General features: G+C 38.7%; 1 protein-coding gene across 1 annotated transcript in view; it reads right to left on the bottom strand.

Moving 5' to 3' along the window:
* The window catches only part of NUP155 (nucleoporin 155), a 71,513-nt gene extending 51,791 nt beyond the window's left edge, over nt 1–19,722 (bottom strand). Inside the window, exons 1-7 of the mRNA XM_047093357.1 lie at nt 19,479–19,722; nt 16,048–16,185; nt 12,908–13,004; nt 10,043–10,113; nt 4,069–4,161; nt 3,138–3,304; nt 480–585 (exon numbers count right to left, since the gene is read on the bottom strand). Coding sequence (XP_046949313.1) covers nt 480–585; nt 3,138–3,304; nt 4,069–4,161; nt 10,043–10,113; nt 12,908–13,004; nt 16,048–16,185; nt 19,479–19,635 — 829 coding nt within the window. The 5' untranslated portion in view covers nt 19,636–19,722. The remainder of the gene's footprint in view (nt 1–479; nt 586–3,137; nt 3,305–4,068; nt 4,162–10,042; nt 10,114–12,907; nt 13,005–16,047; nt 16,186–19,478) is intronic.
* Nucleotides 19,723–20,156: the final 434 nt, after the last annotated feature.

Below are 20,156 nucleotides of genomic sequence, written 5' to 3'. Positions count from 1 at the left end.
CATTTACTCGTATTCAATTTGTTCTAGACAGACAAAACATGTATTGGTTTAAGTATATACAGCTGTTTTAGACCCATGCTCTGTGATGCTACATTCATAGGAACTTGGGAATAAAACCAACACTGTCTATTTTATAATCTCTTCTTCCTTTAAACCCCTTATGAATATATGCCAAATGTTATTTAATAAGACAAACTTTCAGTTAAGAATGAGAATTTCTGGGGGCACCTGGCTCAGTCAGTTTAGTGCCCAACTCTTGATCTGGGCTCAGGTCATAATGTCATCGTTTGTGAGTCTGAGCCCTAAGTCAGGCACAAGTGCAGAACCTGCTTGGGATTCTCTGTCTCTGTCTCTGCTCCCCCAGCCCCAAAATAAATAAGCATTAAAAAAAAAAAAAAAAGGAATTTCTGAAGAAAACTGTGAAGTCAACAATCTGTTAAAAAAAACTGTGTTTGCCAAATTTATTGTTTTCTACTTACCATCTTCTGAGAATGTAAACTGTAGCAATGAAGGAACAAGGAAAGAAAGTGCACTCTTTGAGTGGTTTATTTTCCGACATCTTTGGCTAAACCAACCTGCTTCTGCCTTAAAAGGAAAAATTGAAAGAAGGAAGACCTGTAAATGTAGGTACACCCATCAAAGCAACTACCGTATACCCATGTGTACAAAAATCCTCAAACGGGGGGCGCCTGGGTGGCGCAGTCGGTTAAGCGTCCGACTTCAGCCAGGTCACGATCTCGCGGTCCGTGAGTTCGAGCCCCGCGTCAGGCTCTGGGCTGATGGCTCAGAGCCTGGAGCCTGTTTCCGATTCTGTGTCTCCCTCTCTCTCTGCCTCCCCCGTTCATGCTCTGTCTCTCTCTGTCCCAAAAATAAATAAACGTTGAAAAAAAAAAAATCCTCAAACGGTAATGAAATACCAACAACTGTCAATGAGACATACTATTCAGAATATTGTTTAGTCCTTTAATTAAAAACAGAAAATGTAGTTAGCCATAATCATATCACTGCTCTCAATGAAATCAGCTATTTCAAAACCTCACAGTGCTGTTAATACACTCATATTTTAGTTATCTTAAAAATTCTTTTATTTAAAAGCAGTAAAGCAAGGGCACATGGGTGGCTCGGTAGGTTAAGCATCCAACTTCGGTTCAGGTCATGATTTCAGGGCTTGTGGGTTTGAGCCCTGCATCGGGCTCTGTGCCAACAGCTCAGAGCCCGGAGCCTGCTTCAGATTCTGTATTTCCCCCTCTCTCTGCCCCTCCCCACCCCTTTCAAAAATAAATATTTAAAAATAGGGGCGCCTGGGTGGCTTAGTTGGTTAAGCATCCAACTTCAGCTCAGGTCATGATCTCGCAGTGTGTGAGTCCGAGACCCGCATCAGGCTCTGTCTGGGCTGACAGCTCAGAGCCTGGAGACTGCTTCGCATTCTGTGTCTCCCTCTCTCCCTGCCCCTCCCATGCTCATGCTCTCTCTCAAAAATAAATAAATGTTAAAAAAATTTTTTTTAATTTTAAATAAATAAAAAATAAAAGTAGTAAAGCAAATAAGTGCAGTTTATAAGAGCTCAAAGAACACAGGAGAGAGGTACCTGTATCATCTATTCCCACTTCAGCTAAAAAGAAATTTTAACAACAGCAGCCATCACAATCACAATCTACAGAGTACTTCTCAATGACTGACTTTTGCCATACAAAATTTTTTTTTTTTTTTTTACTATTTATTTTTGAGAGGGGGAGACAGAGTGCAAGCAGGGGAGGGCAGAGAAAGAGGGAGACACAGAATCCAAAGCAGGCTCCAGGCTCTGAGCTGTCCAGAGCCCGATGCAGGGCTCAAACTCTTGAACCACGAGATCATGATCCGCGCCCAAGTCAGACACTCAACCAACTGAGCCACCCAGATGCCCCTCCCTACTTTTTTGATAATGAACAAAGCCAAGAGAAAATGGGTAAGAGATACTATGTAATATAAAAAACACAGCTGACCAGGGTTGTTGCCCTAGCTCTGCCACTAATTATGTGACTCTAAGAATGTTACTTTATCAGTTCCCTAACATTTACCTTATGAAAAAGGCAGTAATACAATAGGGATAAGACATAAAGGGGCATTTCAGAGTAGAGAAAACATACGTGACCAAAAATACATGAAAAGATCCTCCCTCAACTCAACCAGGAAAAAAAAAAATTCCCTCTAATCACATTGGCCAAAATTAGTAAATTTGTTAATAGTAGCATTAGTGGAGGGTGGTGGTGGGGTACATTCACAGAAGCCTGCTAAGAGTCTAAAACTCTTAGAGGGCAATATGAAAACATGAAAATACAATTTTAAATGCATATACTCTATAACCCAACATTAGAATTAAAAGTCTCTAAACAAAAAAGTATCTACACATATACAAAGGAGGGCTGCAAAAGCATTATTTGTGAAGAGAGAAACTGAAAACCTAGAAGTCCATCAAGAAAGGATTTGCTAAGGGGCGCCTGGGTGGCTCAGTCAGTTAAGCATCTGACTCTTGATTTTGGCTCAGGTCATGATCTCACAGTTCGTGAATTCGAGCCCAAATTCAGGCTGCACTGACAGCACAGAGCCTGCTTGGGATTCTCTCTCTCTCCCTCCCTCTTTTTCAAAATAAATTTTAAAAAACTAAAAAAAAAAAAAAAAAAAAAAAAAAAACTGTTAAGTAAACAATGCACATCCATTTTACAGACAAATATGCAGTAATCACAAAGCAACAATTTAGTGAGAAGCCAATTATGTAACAATAAGTAATAACCTAAGTAAAAGCATACATACAGAAAAGTACATTATGTAATTGTATACGTGTGTGTGTGTGTGTGTGTGTGTGTATATATATATATATAGACATACATAAATATATAGCTATACTTACAATTATCAGTGGATCATTTTCTAAAAAAATAATATTCAGAACTGATAATGCTATTTATTTCTAGAAGAGAGGACTGGGTTTCATAGGCATGGTATAGTCATGGAAGACTATGGTTTTAACTATATGTATGAATACTTTCTCTAAGAATTTATTAGTATGCTTATATAATTAGAAAACAAAAGCAAAATCTATCCCTAAAAATGAAAAAAATCAAGAGACACAAAAAAATGTTTACAAATGCTAGACTTACTTGGTATGCTACTTCGTATAAACAGCCGTCCTTTCCAGCCAAGAAAATTCTGCCATTATCAGTGGAAGTTATTGTTAAAAGATAAGTATTATCAGTGGGAAGAGAATATAAGGGATCTGGAAGCAACTGCATTCCACCACACATACTGTCATTAAGAACTCCAGAGCCTATTTTTTTTTTAAAGAAAGAACACAGGAATCAGCTTATGAGCTTGTTTAAAGTTTGAGACAATCACTGCATTATCTTCAGAATTGTTATTTTTACTGAATTCTTATTGATCTATCCGAAAGCTTGTAGAACATAATTTTTAAATTACTGCAAAAAGTCTGATACAATTTATTCAAGTTAAATAGAACCTATAATTATGTACATACATAAAAAATTTATAACATATAAGTTTAATATATGTAACATTATACAACATCAAAAACTCTCCCAAATTATTAAATTTTACAAACAAGCCTAAGGATGTGATAGTAATAATCATTAATTTGAGTCACTGAAATTCAGCATTTCACCCAGGTTGCCACAATGCAAAAGAAACCACTGAATGTGCTAGTAATAAACCAAGGTCTTCTTATGTTAAAGGAAAGAACGTACATTTCGGTATTGTGTGTGTTAAAATGGCTATTCAAAAAACTAGAAACGAAGAAATTGAAAGCACTACTGGAAAAACTCGCTAGTGTCAATTGTTTCTCTTTTACTACCATTTTATATTGTACATTTAAGGAGTGTACGTTAATACGGTAAACATATTCAAAATACTTGTTTGGTGAAGCTACTAACCTGAAAGGTACCATCCCTGTGGGGAAACATTATTTTGCTATGAGCAAATAGTCTGGAAAGTTAACTTAGTCAAAAAATTAGCTTTTAATTATATTAAACTGGCTAACATGTTTATTTTAAAAATACCACATATGGATTGCTATACCTGTTTGTAAATTAGCATAGCTAAGTCCAAGAATCACTATATCCACAGGGGTTGCCAAAACCAGCAGGTGCCGTACATGAGGTTGAAAGATGCCTAAGATAGAGGAGACATGGGTTAGGGATTATTCCAAAAAACTCCACTTACACTATTTAAGCACTAATAGACCATGGTTTTACCATTACATCCACATCCACTATCTAAGCATTAATAGACTAATGACTTTATCATTAAAATGAACTAGTGATTAAATAGTATATGAAGGGGACACCTGGCTGGCTCAGTGGGTAAAGGATGCGACTCTTGATCCTGAGGTCGTGAATTCAAGCCCCACGTTGGGTGTGGAGCCTACTTAAAAAAAAAAAAAAAAAATCATTTAAATAGTATATGAAATGTCTGAACTCACTTTAATCTGATGTTAAAATATTACTACCTATGATCATTTAAATAAGTAAATAGTAATACAAAAAAGAACCATATTAAAAAAGAAACACTTCAGGGGCACCTGGTTGGCTCAGTCAGTTAGTTAAGCAATAGACTCTTGGTTTCAGCTCAGGTCATGATCTCACGGTTCTTTTTTTTTTTTTTTAACGTTTATTTTTATTTTTGAGAGACCGAGCATGAGTGGGCAGGGGGAGGGGTAGCAGAGAGAGGGAGACACAGAATCTGAAGCAGGCTCTAGGCTCAGAGCTGTCAGCACAGAACCTGACGTGAGGCTTGAACCCACAAACCGTGAGATCATAACCTGAGCCAAAGTCAGATGCTTAACTGAGTGAATGACCCAGGAACCCCATGATCTCATGGTTCTTGAGACTGAAGCCCACATCATGCCCCACACTAACAGCAAGGAGCCTGCTTGGGATTCTCTCTCTCCCTCTTTCTCTAACCTACCACTCCTCTCGTGCAAGCTCTCTCTCTCTCAAAAAAAATAAACTTTAAAAAAATAAAAGAAGCACTTCAGTATTTAATGCCATTTAAAATCAGCATTACATGGTGCACCTGAGTGGCTCAGTCAGGTAAGACTCCGACTCTTGATCTCAGCTCAAGTCATGATCTCACAGTTTGTGAGTTCAAACCCCATGCTGGGCTATGCACTGAAAGTGCGGAGACTGCTTGGGATTCTCTCTCTCCCTCCTTCTCTGGCCTCCCCGCTCCCCGCTGCGTGCATGCACATGTGCTCTTTCTCAAAATAAATTTTAAAGGGGCGCCTAGGTGGCTTGGTCGGTTAAGCGTCCAACTTCGCTCAGGTCATGATCTCACGGTCCATGAGTTCGAGCCCTGCGTCAGGCTCTGTGCTGACAGCTCAGAGCCTGGAGCCTGCTTCCAATTCTGTGTCTCCCTCTCTCTCTGCCACTCCCCTGTTCATGCTCTGTCTCTCTCTGTCTCAAAAATAAATAAACGTTAAAAAAAAATTTTTTTTTTAAATAAAAAAAATAAAAAAAACCAAAATAAATTTTAAAAACTGTATTAAAAAAAAAACTTTTAATTCCAAAATCAGAATGGCATAAAATAGTCTGTTTATTAAAATATAAAGCTTTCTATTTGTACACCCACATTCATAGCAGCATAATTCACAGTACCTATAAAGTGGAAGCAATCCAAGTGTCCACTAACAGATGAATGGATAAACAAAATGTGGTCTACATATACAATAAAATAGAATAGGATCCAGTCTTTAAAAAGGAAATTCAGACACATACTGTAACAGGAATGAATCTTAAGATCATTATAAGTGAAATAAACCAGTCGCAAAGAAAAAATACCATAAAATTCCACTTATGTCAGATGCCTATAGTCAAATTCATAGAAACAGATATGAGTTCATATATTAAATGAGTTTCCCAGATGAATTTATATATCAAAATCAGATAATTTATAGTTTCAGAGGGGACATTACCAAGTGCAAGCTTTTTTTAAAATTCATGGTAAGGTACTGTTTAACTTTATTTTCTTTTTATGGTATTAACATTAAGAAATGCGTACAGGCACGAGATGACACGTCATGTTACAATGTCCAAAAACAGTGCCTTACTGATAGGAATAAAAGGAAATGTATCTTATGTTACAATTACGGACATCTTTTCATGTATATACCTTTGGTCTGCTTAAGGGTATATAATGCCACAGAAAGTACAAAACTTTTACTTTCACTGATGAACACTGAGGGGTACAAGTCAGCTTTGTGTATCAAGCTTCCAGTCAGTTAAGCTGAAGGCACAGATCTTCTACCTAATGAACTCAAAATATACCTGATATTTCATGAAAAATTGACTTAAAAAGCCTAAACTTTATGAAAACTTATGTTTTCCTTAATAGAAGCCTTATCTCAAAGTATTCAGTCACCAGGTGATGCCAAAGAAGTCATCTTTGATTACAGAAACTCTAGTGAAGTAGGAATTCTATGGATGATGGAGCTGGTTTACGACTTTGAGTAAAGAAAGGTAAGGAAAGTAGTATCTTGTCAAATGATGTCATCTTCTCTAAATCTCTCATCATTTATTCAAGTATTTTGCAACAGAAAATGGTAGAAATGGAAGCCATCTCCCTTCAGGATGCAGCAAGGTTAAATGACTGACATTTCTTCCTTTTGTCAACCTTCACTTCTTATCTATAAAGTACATTATCTTATTAGCACCTTTTAGAAATTAACATAAGTTGTTTAGGTCTGTGAACCAGTTCCAAATTTCACTACTTTTGAATGAAAAAGTTTTAAGGTTTTGAAAAAGTTTTGAAAGAAAAAGTGTAATACTTGTGCACAAATATAAGCACTTAAGACCCTTTGCTAACCCATCTGCTTTTGCTGCTTTGATGAAGAAACTCAACAGAACCATACATAACTCACTGCACTTTTACAAAGGCATGCTTTGGCACTGAAAATTTGGCCAATGGTACCTTCAACTTCTAAGGCAACTTCAATGACAGTATGAATTGGTACCTTTTCAAGAGATGTTGGTTCAGAAACGAAAATACAAAGCTCTTCTCTTCTACTGAAAAGTCCACTGGCTTTCCAGAAGTAATTGACTACGGGTGTCTGGGTGGCTCAGTCAGTTAAGCATCCAACTCTTGCTTTTGACTCAGGTCACGATCCCAGGGTTGTGGGAATGATCCCCATATTGGGCTCGCACAAAGCATGGAGCCTGCTTAATAGTCTCTCTCCCCCTCCCTCTCCACCTGCCCCTCCCCTGTCGCTTGCGCACTCTCTAAATAAATAGACAGAATTGACTACATTTGAGGTAGGAGGTTTACTGTATTCAAAACACAAAGAAAGACTATTCCAAGAATAACTTCCAGGAAGGAGTTTACATATGATTTGACTTTGGTGGCAGTCCCACTGGGTCATACAGATGACGTAAATTGACTCATAACCACTAATCACTCACAATCACTATAATGAATAATGTCCAAAAGCCATAAGCTCTTTCAGGTAAGTTACCTCCCAAGAAGAGGAGATTGAAACTAGACAACTATGTGAATCTTTCAATACATGAGAAATGCATCCCTGAACTCAAAAAATGACTAAACCTTGTCAATTTGTAGACAAAAACCTGCAAATGCTAAAAATCACTGAAAAATTCCTGTTTTATTCAAACAATCATAAAATTGAAACATGTATTCATACTCTTCTTGCTTACACAGAATTCACCAATAAAGCAAACTCGTGCCAAAAAGCCTGACTTAGAAAACAATGACTTTAGGGGTGCCTGGGTGGCTCAGTCGGTTAAGCGTCCGACTTTGGCTCAGGTCATGATCTCTCGGTCCGTGAGTTCAAGCCCCGCGTCAGGCTCTGTGCTGACAGCTCAGAGCCTGGAGACTGTTTCAGATTCTGTGTCTCCCTCTCTCTGACCCTGCCCTGTTCATGCTCTGTCTCTCCCTGTTTCAAAAATAAATGAAACATTAAAAAAAAATAATAAAAAAAGAAAACAATAACTTTAACTTCAAAAATATTTATTTATTTATTTAGAGAGAAAGCATGTGTGCATGTGGGGGAGGGGGAGAGAGAGAGGGAGAGAATCCCAAGCAGGCTATGCACTGTCAGCACAGAGCCTGACGAGGGGTTCAATCCCACAAACTGTGACATCATGACCTAAGCTGAAATCAAGAGCTGGACACTTAACCAACTGAGTCACCCAGATGCCCCAAGAATAGTATTTTCTTGCAAAAGGCAAAGTAATATATGGACTTCGTCAGCTTTAACATTACATTCCAGAGTCAAAATTTTCAGTACTTACTGACAGAAAAGCAGAATTGTTTCATTATCAAAGATAACACCTTTGTTGCCATATCAAAGACTATGCCATAATTTTAATTTTGCACTGAAGTTTACGTTTGAGTAGTACAAAATTTTAGTATTTATCTTAGATGGACAATTTATGTTTTACGATAGAGGGCAGGGACAGTCGTTGACTGTTATTATGAATAAACTTTTAAATGAAGAAAAGAGAGATACATACCTCAGGGTTGAGAATACTTTGAGGTTCTATGTTAAGGAAATAAGTTTATAATATAATCACATAAACTGTTTAAGACTACATGTCTGTACCATGTGAATTATAATTTCAAAACAGTTGTGACCTCAAAATTTTATTCAGGCATTACAAACAATTTTGTCTACTATTTCCCATTGTAGTAAGATTTCTCATATATCAAAAAAAAATCTATATTAAATTTAAATCAATCCAAATAATCCAAAATAATTGTCATTAGCTCTGATAAAAAAATCTGTATAATGAAGTTGAAACTGTTAAATTAAACACCACTTCTCACTTCTTTAAGATTTATTCTGAATTCTCTTTTCATTTCCATTGGACATCAAGACTAAAAAAAAAAAAAAAAAATGCAGAGATGGGGCGCCTGCATGGCTCAATCAGTTAAATGTTCAACTCTTGATTTCAGCTCAGGTCATGATTTCATGGTGGTGAGATCAAGCCCCTTGTGGGGCTCTGTGCTGGGTGCAGAGCCTGCTAAGAGTCTCTCTCTCCCTCTCCTTCTGCCCCTCCTCTGAGTGTGCTCTGGCAATCAGTCTCTCACTCTCAAGAAGGAAAAAACACCCACAAAAAGAAAACAAACCAAAAACGTAGAGACAAAAATGGTTTTTAACATTAAATTTACTAACTGATGAAAAATGTATAATGCAAAAAACTTTAGGTACATCATCAAAGAGTAACAAAAAATAAGCAAGATAAAATGCAGAAATTATAGTTTAACAATTTTATTAAAAAAATTTTTCTTTTATTTTTTTTTTAATGTTTACTTATTTTTGAAGGAGAGAGAGAGAGACAGACAGAGCGTGAGCTAGGAGAGGGCAGAGAGAGGAGACACAGAATCCAACGCAGGCTCCAGGCTCTGAGCTGTTAGCACAGAGCCCGACGCGGGGCTCAAACCCACAAACCACAAGATCATGATCTGAGCTAAAGTCGGACACTTAACCAACGGAGCTACCCAGGCGTCCCTAAAAAAATTTTTTTAAGTTTATTTAGTTATTTTGAGAGAGAGACAGACAGACAGACAGACAGCAGGGGTGGGGCAGAGAGAGAGGGAGGGAAAAATCTCAAGCAGACTCTGCATTACCAGCACAGAGCCAGATACAGGGCTTAAACTCATGAACCATGAGATCATGACCTGAGCCAAAATCAAGAGTTGCATGCTCAACCAACTGAGCCACATAGGTACCTCCCCTGTCCCCACAAAATTTTTTAAGTAAGCTCTACACCCAGGATGGGGCTTGAACTCATGACCCTGAGATCAAGAGTCACATGCTCTACCAACTGAGCCAGTTAGGTACCCCAATTTAATAATTTTAAAGACAGACTCATTTCTACCATAAAGTGAGTAAACTATTAAATATTCCTAATCACTTTCTATGTTTCTACTTAGAATTCAGAACAAATATTTGATAAAAATTTCAACTACTTAAAATGTGTTGTTACTCAGTTCTAAACCATTATATACAAACATTATCATTACATTTATTTCTTACCAGCCTTTGGTTTCACAAGCCCCACAGCAAGAATAGTCTCACTAAGTCCATCAAAATAGGCAAGGTCTCCTCTGTCAAACGGTAAAGAAAAACATGTTATACATACACAGAAAACAAAGTTTTATCCTAAAATATTCTTTAAGACTACAGGATGTAGTGTAAAATAAGCCAGCAAACAAAACTGTTTCAGTTCCAAGATTCAGGCACACAGGCCTGTCTAAAGCTAAGCATAAACCAGGCAAACAGAGACAGCTGCTCCCCATTCCAAACTTCTCCTCAGCCAGGCTGCAAGTCTCAAGTAATAGCAGTTCTGTTGGGTTAAGACCCTCTCAGAAGAACAGACTCACAGGGAAAGCCTATGGCTGAGGGTGGACAGAAACACTGAGAAAAAGTCTCTAGGAACCCAACCTATATTCTAAGTGCAAAGTAATTCTAAGGAATTTGAAACCTATGGTCCACTGAGGGTAACCAGAGCAATAACAAAACCAAACTCAACTCAACTCTTGACTTGGAAAAAGTTAACTTTCCCCGAAATAAAGACCTACTTGATAGGCCCTAGCAAAAAAAGAGACATACCCATATCTTAGGATGGATAAACACTACTTACTACAGTGTCCACTGTCCTACACATGGCATCTGGCTTAAAAATAAACACATGAGACACAAAAAAGCACAGGAAAAAAAAGCCTGTCAAGAAACAAAGAAATCAACAGAAATGGACTCAGCTAGGAGACAGATGTCTGAACTATAAGACAGGAAATTTAAAATAAATGATTATTGTATAGGTATTAATGAAAAAAGGGGACAATATAAATAAGCAAATAAGGAATTTCAGCAGAGAGATGAAAATTACAAGAAATAAGTTAGAAATAAAAAACACAGCACAGAGAAAGAACATCTTGTAAGAACTTTTTAAATAGATTTGACATACTTAACAAAAGAATCCGTGAACTTGAATTTGGGTCAACAGAAATTGTCCAAATTGAAACAAACAAAAAGAATGGAGAAACAAAAACAGAACAAAGTATCCAAAATCTGTTTTGAATAACATCAAACAATCTAACGGAAGTGTAAAAATCTCAGAAGGGAGAGGAAGAGAATGGGGCAGAACAAATATTTGAAGATAATCACTGAAAAATTTCCAAAAATGAAAGACATCAAACCAAAGATCCAAGAAACTCAGAGAACACCAAGTAGGATAAATATGCCCGGGGGGGTGGGGGCGTGGGGGAGGGATATTCATATATATACATATACATATACATATACATATTCATATACATATATATATATATATATATACACACATGATCCAGACCTTGAAGAAAATTTCTGGTTGTCCTGAAAAGAGCCAAGCAAACAGAAAGAAAACTCCTAAATGGCCACATATGTGGACCAGGTTTTCCCATTTCCCCATGTTGTGAAAACTGGCACAACCTCCAGAAACTAAGACCAATACTGGGGATGTTAGGTGTTTCAGAACAATGAATTGAACAAGATTACGTTCCTATTATCCATGTGGTATTAGGATTTATAATAAAAAGCTAATGGAATAATTGAAATGAAACCTAACATTTTTGCAGAATTGAATTTGTGAACTAAAGATTCATATACCGAGGATTTGTGCCTTGATTTTTTTCAGTAAGCACACTGTTCAAATAATTTTTCTTTAAATAAGTTCTAGTTTGAACACGGTAAGGTTGGAGTGTATATTCCATGAGGACAGGAGCTACACTTACCACATTCAATATTGTTCCTAGCACAAAAGAGTGTCTGATACATAATAAACTCAACATTTTGTTACATGGATACATTACATGTTGATGGAAATACAGAAATTTTCATTAAAGAGAAACCCTTTTTAAGCAAATTATCCTTACACTTGTCTATAACATAATTTTTTTTGTGTTTGTTTTTCTAAATAGATCCACACCTAAATGAAGTCGTTTTATTCCTTAGTATCAAAACAACTATGTTACAATAATAAAAGCAACTAAAGTTCAGGGTATATGAAGAAAAATCACAACCATACATCACTGCTATTAGAACTATATAACAGTTCAACCATAAAAAATAGCTATGAAAAGTTCTAAATGAAAAAAAATCAGAGAACAAAAATATTTTTATTTAAGCTACAAGTTCTCATTTAGTATCACTTTAATTCAGTGATTGTGTGTGTGTGTGTGTGTGTGTGTGTGTGTGTGTGTGTGCATTCCTAACAGGTGCTTTAATTACCCAAGGGCAAGAGAAACAACTACAAGGGCCTTCCTCTGGTTATCCCACTAATCCCCTAAAGACATTATGAGAGAGAAATGGTAGTAAGCCAAAATTTATCTTCAAAAAGCCAGAGTGAGATTACCAGATCAATAAACTATTTTAGCAAGAATGTCTTGAGCCATCACTCAGATTACTATATACACTCAAATTACACATGGCCAACCTCATGGAATAAAACTGTTTAGTCACTTCAATGAATTAAGAGCCTCCCAATTCATAAAAATGCATCAAAAATACAGGTCTTTAAAGATGTCAAACCATCTCTCAAAAAACTACTAACAGATTATCTTATTGGAAGATAAGAGCTTGGAAACTAGACCCCTGCTACTCAGAGTGGTACTTAGACTGGCAGCATCACTGGGAGGTTGTTACAAATGCAGACTCTCAAGGCTCACTCAGAACTACTATAACAGAATCCGCACTTTTAACCTCATGCTCAGGTGATCGGTATGCATACTGAGAAGCACTGACCCAGATGTTAGCTGAATGAAAAATAAACCAGGCAGCTTCTGATGAATAGAATACTAGCTGCCATTAAGATAATCTAACTTCCAATTATGCTAAAGCAAACCCGCATTAAATACATACCCATCTTCATAGTTCCACATGAATATGTCACTGTCAATTGTGAGCCAAGCTCTGCTGATAGGAGGGAACACACCCATCATGCAGTTACACTGCATATCTGAAGTAGTGTGGATGTAAGGCAAAAAGATTTCAATCTTCTCTTTCTTAAGCTTGTTTTGAAAGATTTGATTTAAAATTTATGATTAAAAAATCATGATCTGTCCACTTTTTAATAGAAAAAGCAATAAAGGGTGCCTGGGTAGCTCAGTCCATTAAGTGTCTGACTTCAGCTCAGGTCATGATCTCAGGGTTCATGAATTCGAGCCCCACATCAGGCTCTGTGCTGACAGCTCAGAGCCTGGAGCCTGCTTCGGATTCTGTGTCTCCTTCTCTCTCTGCCCCTCCCCCACTCATGCTCTGTCTCTCAAAAATGAATAAACATTAAAAAAAATTTTTAAAAAGAAGAAAAAGCAAATAAAATATCTTGATTTCTAATGAGTTTAAAGACATAGTGTATGACAGAAATAAACCTGCAATTTACAATTCCTAAATAATGCCATTTGACCACTTAAAATGTATTTTAAAAGACAAATATAATGTTTTTACCATTATTAAAGATGAATATTGATCATGAATAACACCATTAAATTTTGACATGAAAAAACTGTTCTACTGGACCACTTTCTCCCAACTGCATAAGAGCAAGAGTGATAAAAAACAAAACAAAACATAAGGCATGCTAAAGTTAGGCCAGGTGACAATTTGCAAGCTTCTTATATATAGTGCAATTGAAAAATAGACAAAGAATTATATTATGTAATCATAAGATGAGGAAAAAATTGTGAAATAAAATAATTTCTTAATTAAATGATAATTTTTTGCATGGTATTATCAGAAGATTAAAGAATATTAAGGGGCGCCTGGGTGGCGCAGTCGGTTAAGCGTCCGACTTCAGCCAGGTCACGATCTCCCGGTCCGTGAGTTCGAGCCCCGCGTCAGGCTGTGGGCTGATGGCTCAGAGCCTGGAGCCTGTTTCCGATTCTGTGTCTCCCTCTCTCTCTGCCCCTCCCCCGCTCATGCTCTGTCTCTGTCTGTCCCAAAAATAAATAAAAAAAAAAAAAAAAAAAAAGAATATTAAGAAACTGGGGCACCTGGGTGGCTTGGTCGGTTAAGCGTCCGACTTCGGCTCAGGTCATGATCTCACGGTCCGTGAGTTCGAGCCCCGTGTCGGGCTCTGTGCTGACCGCTCAGAGCCTGGAGCCTGTTTCAGATTCTGTGTCTCCCTCTCTCTCTGCCCCTCCCCTGTTCATGCTCTGTCTCTGTCTCAAAAATAAATAAACGTTTAAAAAAAATTAAAAAAAAAAGAATATTAAGAAACTAAGAAAAGATAGAGTATGGGATAAAAAGTGTTGTATATTTAATAACGTTATTTTACAAAGTCTCAGAGAAATACTGAAAAGTTTAGGAAAAATATTAGATTCTACTAGTTTTTCTACTTATAACTATTTTCTTAATTTTCCATTTCCTTTATTTTTCTAAAGCAGACTGTACTGAAATTTGAAACACTTTTCCTTTAAATAGTTTAATATATTTTTAAAAATCTCAGATTAAATTTTTATTTAAAAAAAATTTTTTTAATGTTTTTATTTATTTCTGAGACAGAGAGAGACAGAGCACGAACGGGGGAGGGTCAGAGAGAGAGGGAGACACAGAATCGGAAGCAGGCTCCAAGCTCTGAGCTGTCAGCACAGAGCCTGATGCGGGGCTTGAACTCACGGACCATGAGATCATGACCTGAACTGAATCGGACGCTTAACCGACTGAGCCACCTAGGTGCCCCTCAGATTAAATTTTAGCATATCATCTTAATGTCTATATTATGAGAGCTATAGATTGATACAGAAGCTTCCTAACAAATAAGTATAAATCTTTTTTTTAATGTTTATTTAATTTTGAGAGAGAGAGAGAGAGAGAGAGAGAGAGAGAGAGAGAGAAAACACAGGAGTGGGGGAATGGCAGACAGAGAGGGAGATACAAAGCAGGCTCCAGGCTCTGAGCTGTCAGCACAGAGCCCGATGCATGGCTTGAACCCACTAACTATGAGATCATAACCTGAGCCAAAGTCGGTCCCCCAACCGACTGAGCTACCTAGGTGCCCTGCAAATAACTATAAATCTAATGCCTTTATAGGGTACGCCATACTTTAAAAAATCAGAGAAGATCTTTTTTTAGAGGGTAAGAAAACTCCTCTAGCAATTCAGTCTATGAAGATTCCATTAGTGTTTCATTCTTATTGTGATCCTTAGAAATGCAATCACTTATAATTTTAATTCTTTCTTAAGATTTTTTTTTTAAGTTTATTTTATTTATTTTGAGAGAGAAGGTGAGTGTGAGCAGGGTAGAGGCAGAGAGAGGGAAAGAGAGAGAGAGGAGAGAGGAGAGGAAGAGAGAGAGAGAGAGAGAGGAGAGGAGGAGAGGAAGAGAGGGGGAGAGGGGGAGAGGGGGAGAGGGAAGGAGAGAGAGGGAATGAATCCCAAGCAGACTCTGTGCACTCAGCACTGCGCCTGATGCGGGGCTCCATCTCACAAACTACGAGATTATGACCTGAGCTGAAATCAAGAGTCAGATGCTTAACCAACTGAGCCACTCAGGTAGCCCTAAACCTTAATTCTAAGATACCATTAAGTGCCAAACCATACCAAAGACTTTTGGGGATGGGCAAAAAGAAGTACATGGCAGTTTTTGTTTGTTTTTAAACATTTTTAGAACATCCCAGTTTTAAAATGTTAAAATATGAGAAAAAATAAAAAGGAAAATCAGGAGTCTTCAAGCTAAAATGGGGTAAAAAGGCTTCCTTGGATAGCACTTAACTGGAAAGTACTACCTTGCAATAATATCATTCAAAAATGCAGAATTCCTTGTAAATGATTCACTCTCTTCAATGTCCAAGAACAATTAAGATGTAATTCAATTTTCAACACTCAATTTTATATGATATTTTCTAGGCACATGGCAAACTACTGACATACTTAAAATGTTTTTTAAATAAAACTCTTAAATGAACTTACATACAACACACCAATTAAACACAAAGCAAGAATTAGAATAAGAATACTAATTTTTAAAAATTTTAGGGAGTTAAAAACAAGGTAAAAGGATACGTCCAAACTGTTCAACAAGTTCAGGTGGGAGAGGAACCCTTCGGATGGAACTGATCTCTGGAAGGTTGGGTACCGACAGCAAACCAGGTCCTTGTAGAGGATAATCCATATCTGACATGCCGGAAACAGTGGGATTATCTACAAGTAATAAAACAAAGCATTTATTAAAATAATATACTGAACATCAACTGGGCATATCGAAGCACTGCAAGCTACAAAAAAAATTGTGTATCTGATAGTTATAAAGGTATAGAGAAGGGGCACCTGGGTGGCTCAGTCAGTTGAGCGTTTGACTTTGGTTCAGATCGTGATCTCTTGGTTCAAGGGTTCGAGCCCTGCATCGGGCTCTGTGCTGACAGCTCAGAGCCTGGAGCCTGCATCAGATTCTGTGTCTCCCTCTTTCTCTCTGCCTCTCCCCCACTCACACTCTCTCTCAAAAATAAATAAACATTAAAAAAATAGAAAATAAAGTAATTCTGACCCAATACAAAAGAGGCCTGAGAAAATCCAGTGTTAAAAGAGGGCTAATTACTGGTTTCAGCACTAACCAGACAGTTATCCTTCACAAAGACTTACTCTGTAAGTAAGGATATATTTAGTTCAATAATTGAGTTTCTTTCTATTATTTTACTAATCTGAAATGGGAAAATATTTATAAAACTACTTTGTGACTGTCAAATGAAACAACCGTGAACAACAAAAAAAATATTGATGGGGGAAATAGCTATTTCCTTTCCCACTTCAATATTAATAGATTAAAACAATCCTTGTGTTTTTGTTTTTGTTAGACCACCCCTCCCACACCAATAAGATAAATACATATGATGCCACATAAGCAGTATTTTATTGGGGGAAACCACAGACTGCTCTATAAAGTGTTCTCACTTGGCAACCTTTCTCTTGCTTTAAGGCACAGACAACTAAGGGCAGGAGTGGGCTGATCTATTTCCTATGTCTTGAACAGGGAGGTATTCTTTAGATCTCATGACCTTTTTATCCAGGCACCTTTCCAGGCTCTAAGTATAAAGATGTTGGGGAAAACTGACATATAAAAGAAATTCTAGGGGTACCTGGGTGGCTCAGTAGGTTAAGCATCTAGCTCTTGATTTTGGCACAGGTCATCTCACGATTGGTGAGCCTGACTTTAGGCTCCAAGGTGTCACCACGGATCCTGCTTGGGATTCTCTCTCTGTCCCTCCCTAGCCCACGCTCTCTCTTTCTCTCAAAATAAATAAATAAACAACAAAAAAAGAAATTCTAAATGTATTATGGAAATTTAAAATATATGAGAGAGAAAAATGCAATCAATTCCTATGTACCGATTGATTACCCAACTTCAATATTACTAATAATATGTCCAATCAGGTTTCATTTATATCCCTAGCTACTCCTTCTCTAATGGATTTCTTTAATGCTTATTTTTGAAAGAAACTGAGAGACAGCACAAGCAAGGGAATGGCAGAGAGACACAGAGACACAGAATCAGAAGCAGGGTCCAGGCTCTCAGCTGTCAGCACAAAGCCCAACAGTGGGGAGCTCACAAACCATGAGATCATGCCATGATTTGAAGTCGGACGCTTAACCAACTGAGCCACCCAGGTGCCCCTCTAATGAATTTTTTTGAAGGAAATCCCAGACATCCCATTTAATCTTAAAACATACTAATTTTAACAGGATATTGCTAAGTGGAAATGTTAAATATTAACAGGACATGATAAATGGCAGTGGGAACACAAAGGATGGAATTAATAACTCAAGTGAGGATGTGAATGGTTAAGAAACCCCTCACAAAGGAAGTGATACTTAACGAACTTTGGAGGAATGTCAAGCAAAGAAGAAAATTCCAGACACGAAGTAAACGATGACATAAAAGCATCCTGAAGAAAGGGCTTCTTATGAAAAACATGTTAAATTCTGTGTGACTGGAACAAAGCTGAGAAGATTAGGTTGAAGAGGTATGTGTAAAGGTGGATAGAATCGATTGGGGTCAGATAAGAGTACACGAATGTATCCACTGTTTTTACATCTTGGTTTTCAAACCTGAGGAGGTCAAAGAGAGTAATGCTCTTCAAGATGAGTGTTGCTAATAGGCCACTCAGTTCTTAGAAGACAAGCTCACCGGTAAGTAGCAGTCAGGAACAGTACTAAATTTGTTCTGTTTCTATCTTTTCTCTGACTACAAGCCTACTCAACGATTTTTATAAATTGTCAGAAGTGTCGTTTAGGTTTCCATTGCACAGATTGTCCTTGTTATTTTACCTTGATTATTGCTTACCCCAAATCTTTTTTTTTTTTTTTCAACGTTTATTTTTGGGACAGAGAGAGACAGAGCATGAACGGGGGAGGGGCAGAGAGAGAGGGAGACACAGAATCGGAAACAGGCTCCAGGCTCTGAGCCATCAGCCCAGAGCCCGACGCGGGGCTCGAACTCCCAGACCGCGAGATCGTGACCTGGCTGAAGTCGGACGCTTAACCGACTGCGCCACCGAGGCGCCCCCAAATCTTGTCTCTATCTTACTTACACTTCTCTGCTTTTCTCCCATATCCGTCTCAAAAAGGGGTCACTTTTTTTTTTTAGCAACTTATGTAATTCTATATGCCTTGAGGAGCCTAGTCATAATTTACAATCATTAAAATGTTTTCCAGTCACCTCTCTTTTGTTGACACATACACTGCCTTACCCTCCCTGTCCATCATCACTGCTAATATCCCCATTCTCTTCCTTTATTCCAGCGGTAGTTCTTTTTAACAACCTTCATATTAAGACTTCATATTACACTAACTCTACACGTAATAAAGAATATCTTTGAGAAAGATGGTAAATTTTCAAATTAATTTCATTTGCTCGTCTGATTTACTCTAATGTTAATAGGAGGAATTAACAAGAATGAGACTTAGATCAGGTGATCCTACTCATCTGGCCTCTGTGATGAACACTTGGAGGCAGTGAGCAGCTCATTAAGGTTGGGGTCTTTCCCTCTGCTTCAAATGGCAGAGTGCTCGTCACTCCTACCCTCTCAACGTTTATTTATTTTTGGGACAGAGAGAGAGAGAGCATGAACGGGGGAGGGGCAGAGAGAGGGGGCGACACAGAATCGGAAACAGGCTCCAGGCTCTGAGCCATCAGCCCAGAGCCCGACGCGGGGCTCGAACTCCCGGACCGGGAGATCGTGACCTGGCTGAAGTCGGACGCTTAACCGACTGCGCCACCCAGGCGCCCCACTCCTACCCTCTCAAATATCGGCAGTGAAGTGAGGAAGAAAATAAACTGAAAACAGGCTCTTTTTGCTCTTCAAAATGTAGCAAACAGGGCCCCAAATCTCAAAACGTCTTCGCCGAGTCCACCCTGGGGATAAGGACCTAGTTAGGAATTCAGGCGAGTCCTTCCGGCTGAGAAAGCAGTTACCACCAAATGGGCACTGATCACTCACTTGGGGCAGACACCATGAGAAGCTCGGAAAGGTCCGGGTACATGCGGTCTTCTTGCAACTGACGGTCGATGAGCCGTCCTGCATTTTCCAGAGCTTCCTGCAGGGCTGAGGCCGACGTGGAGGCCGGCATCGCCGAGCCCAGTAAAGAAGACGGCATGTCGAAGTTCGGAGACACCAGCGTCCGAAAATAGTCAAGAACCAAGGAGAAAGGAGAGAAAACCCAAGACCCTAACTCAGACCCGCAGCTTAGGGCGCGCGCGCCAAACGAGCGCCTCGGCGCCTCTGCATGACGCACTTCCGGTTCGTCGGGAGGGGAATTTGAAGGCCTTGTTTTGCAGACTCCGAGAGGAAGAAGTTGAAAGGGCTGGACGTTAGGGGCGGAGCGACTGGGGGGTGGGGTGGAGCGGGCACTTCCCTGGGCGTCGCTGGAGGTTTGGCAGGTTGGGGAGTAGGAAATTCGTCTAGGTTGTATGGGGAAGGAAGGAAAGGAGGGGAAAGGGAAAGGGCTGGGAAAGGACAGGGCTGGGAGGGGTGGGGAGGGGTGGGGAGGGAGAAGGGAGCGGGTATCGGGTAAGTGGGAGCTGGGTAGTGCGTGGCAGCGCAGACTGGTTCGGCTCGGGTGGGTATCGCGAGCCGTCGATCTTTGTGTCTCGAGGTTCCCGGGTTGGAATCCTTCAA

This window comes from Lynx rufus, unplaced genomic scaffold, assembly GCF_022079265.1.
Source record: "Lynx rufus isolate CCGP_SWC_20201006 ecotype Redwood Valley unplaced genomic scaffold, mLynRuf1.p SCAF_1, whole genome shotgun sequence".
NCBI classification, from domain to species: domain Eukaryota; kingdom Metazoa; phylum Chordata; class Mammalia; order Carnivora; family Felidae; genus Lynx; species Lynx rufus.
The sequence above is the reverse complement of the archived record's forward strand: the minus strand, read 5'-3'. Positions and strand labels throughout refer to the sequence as shown.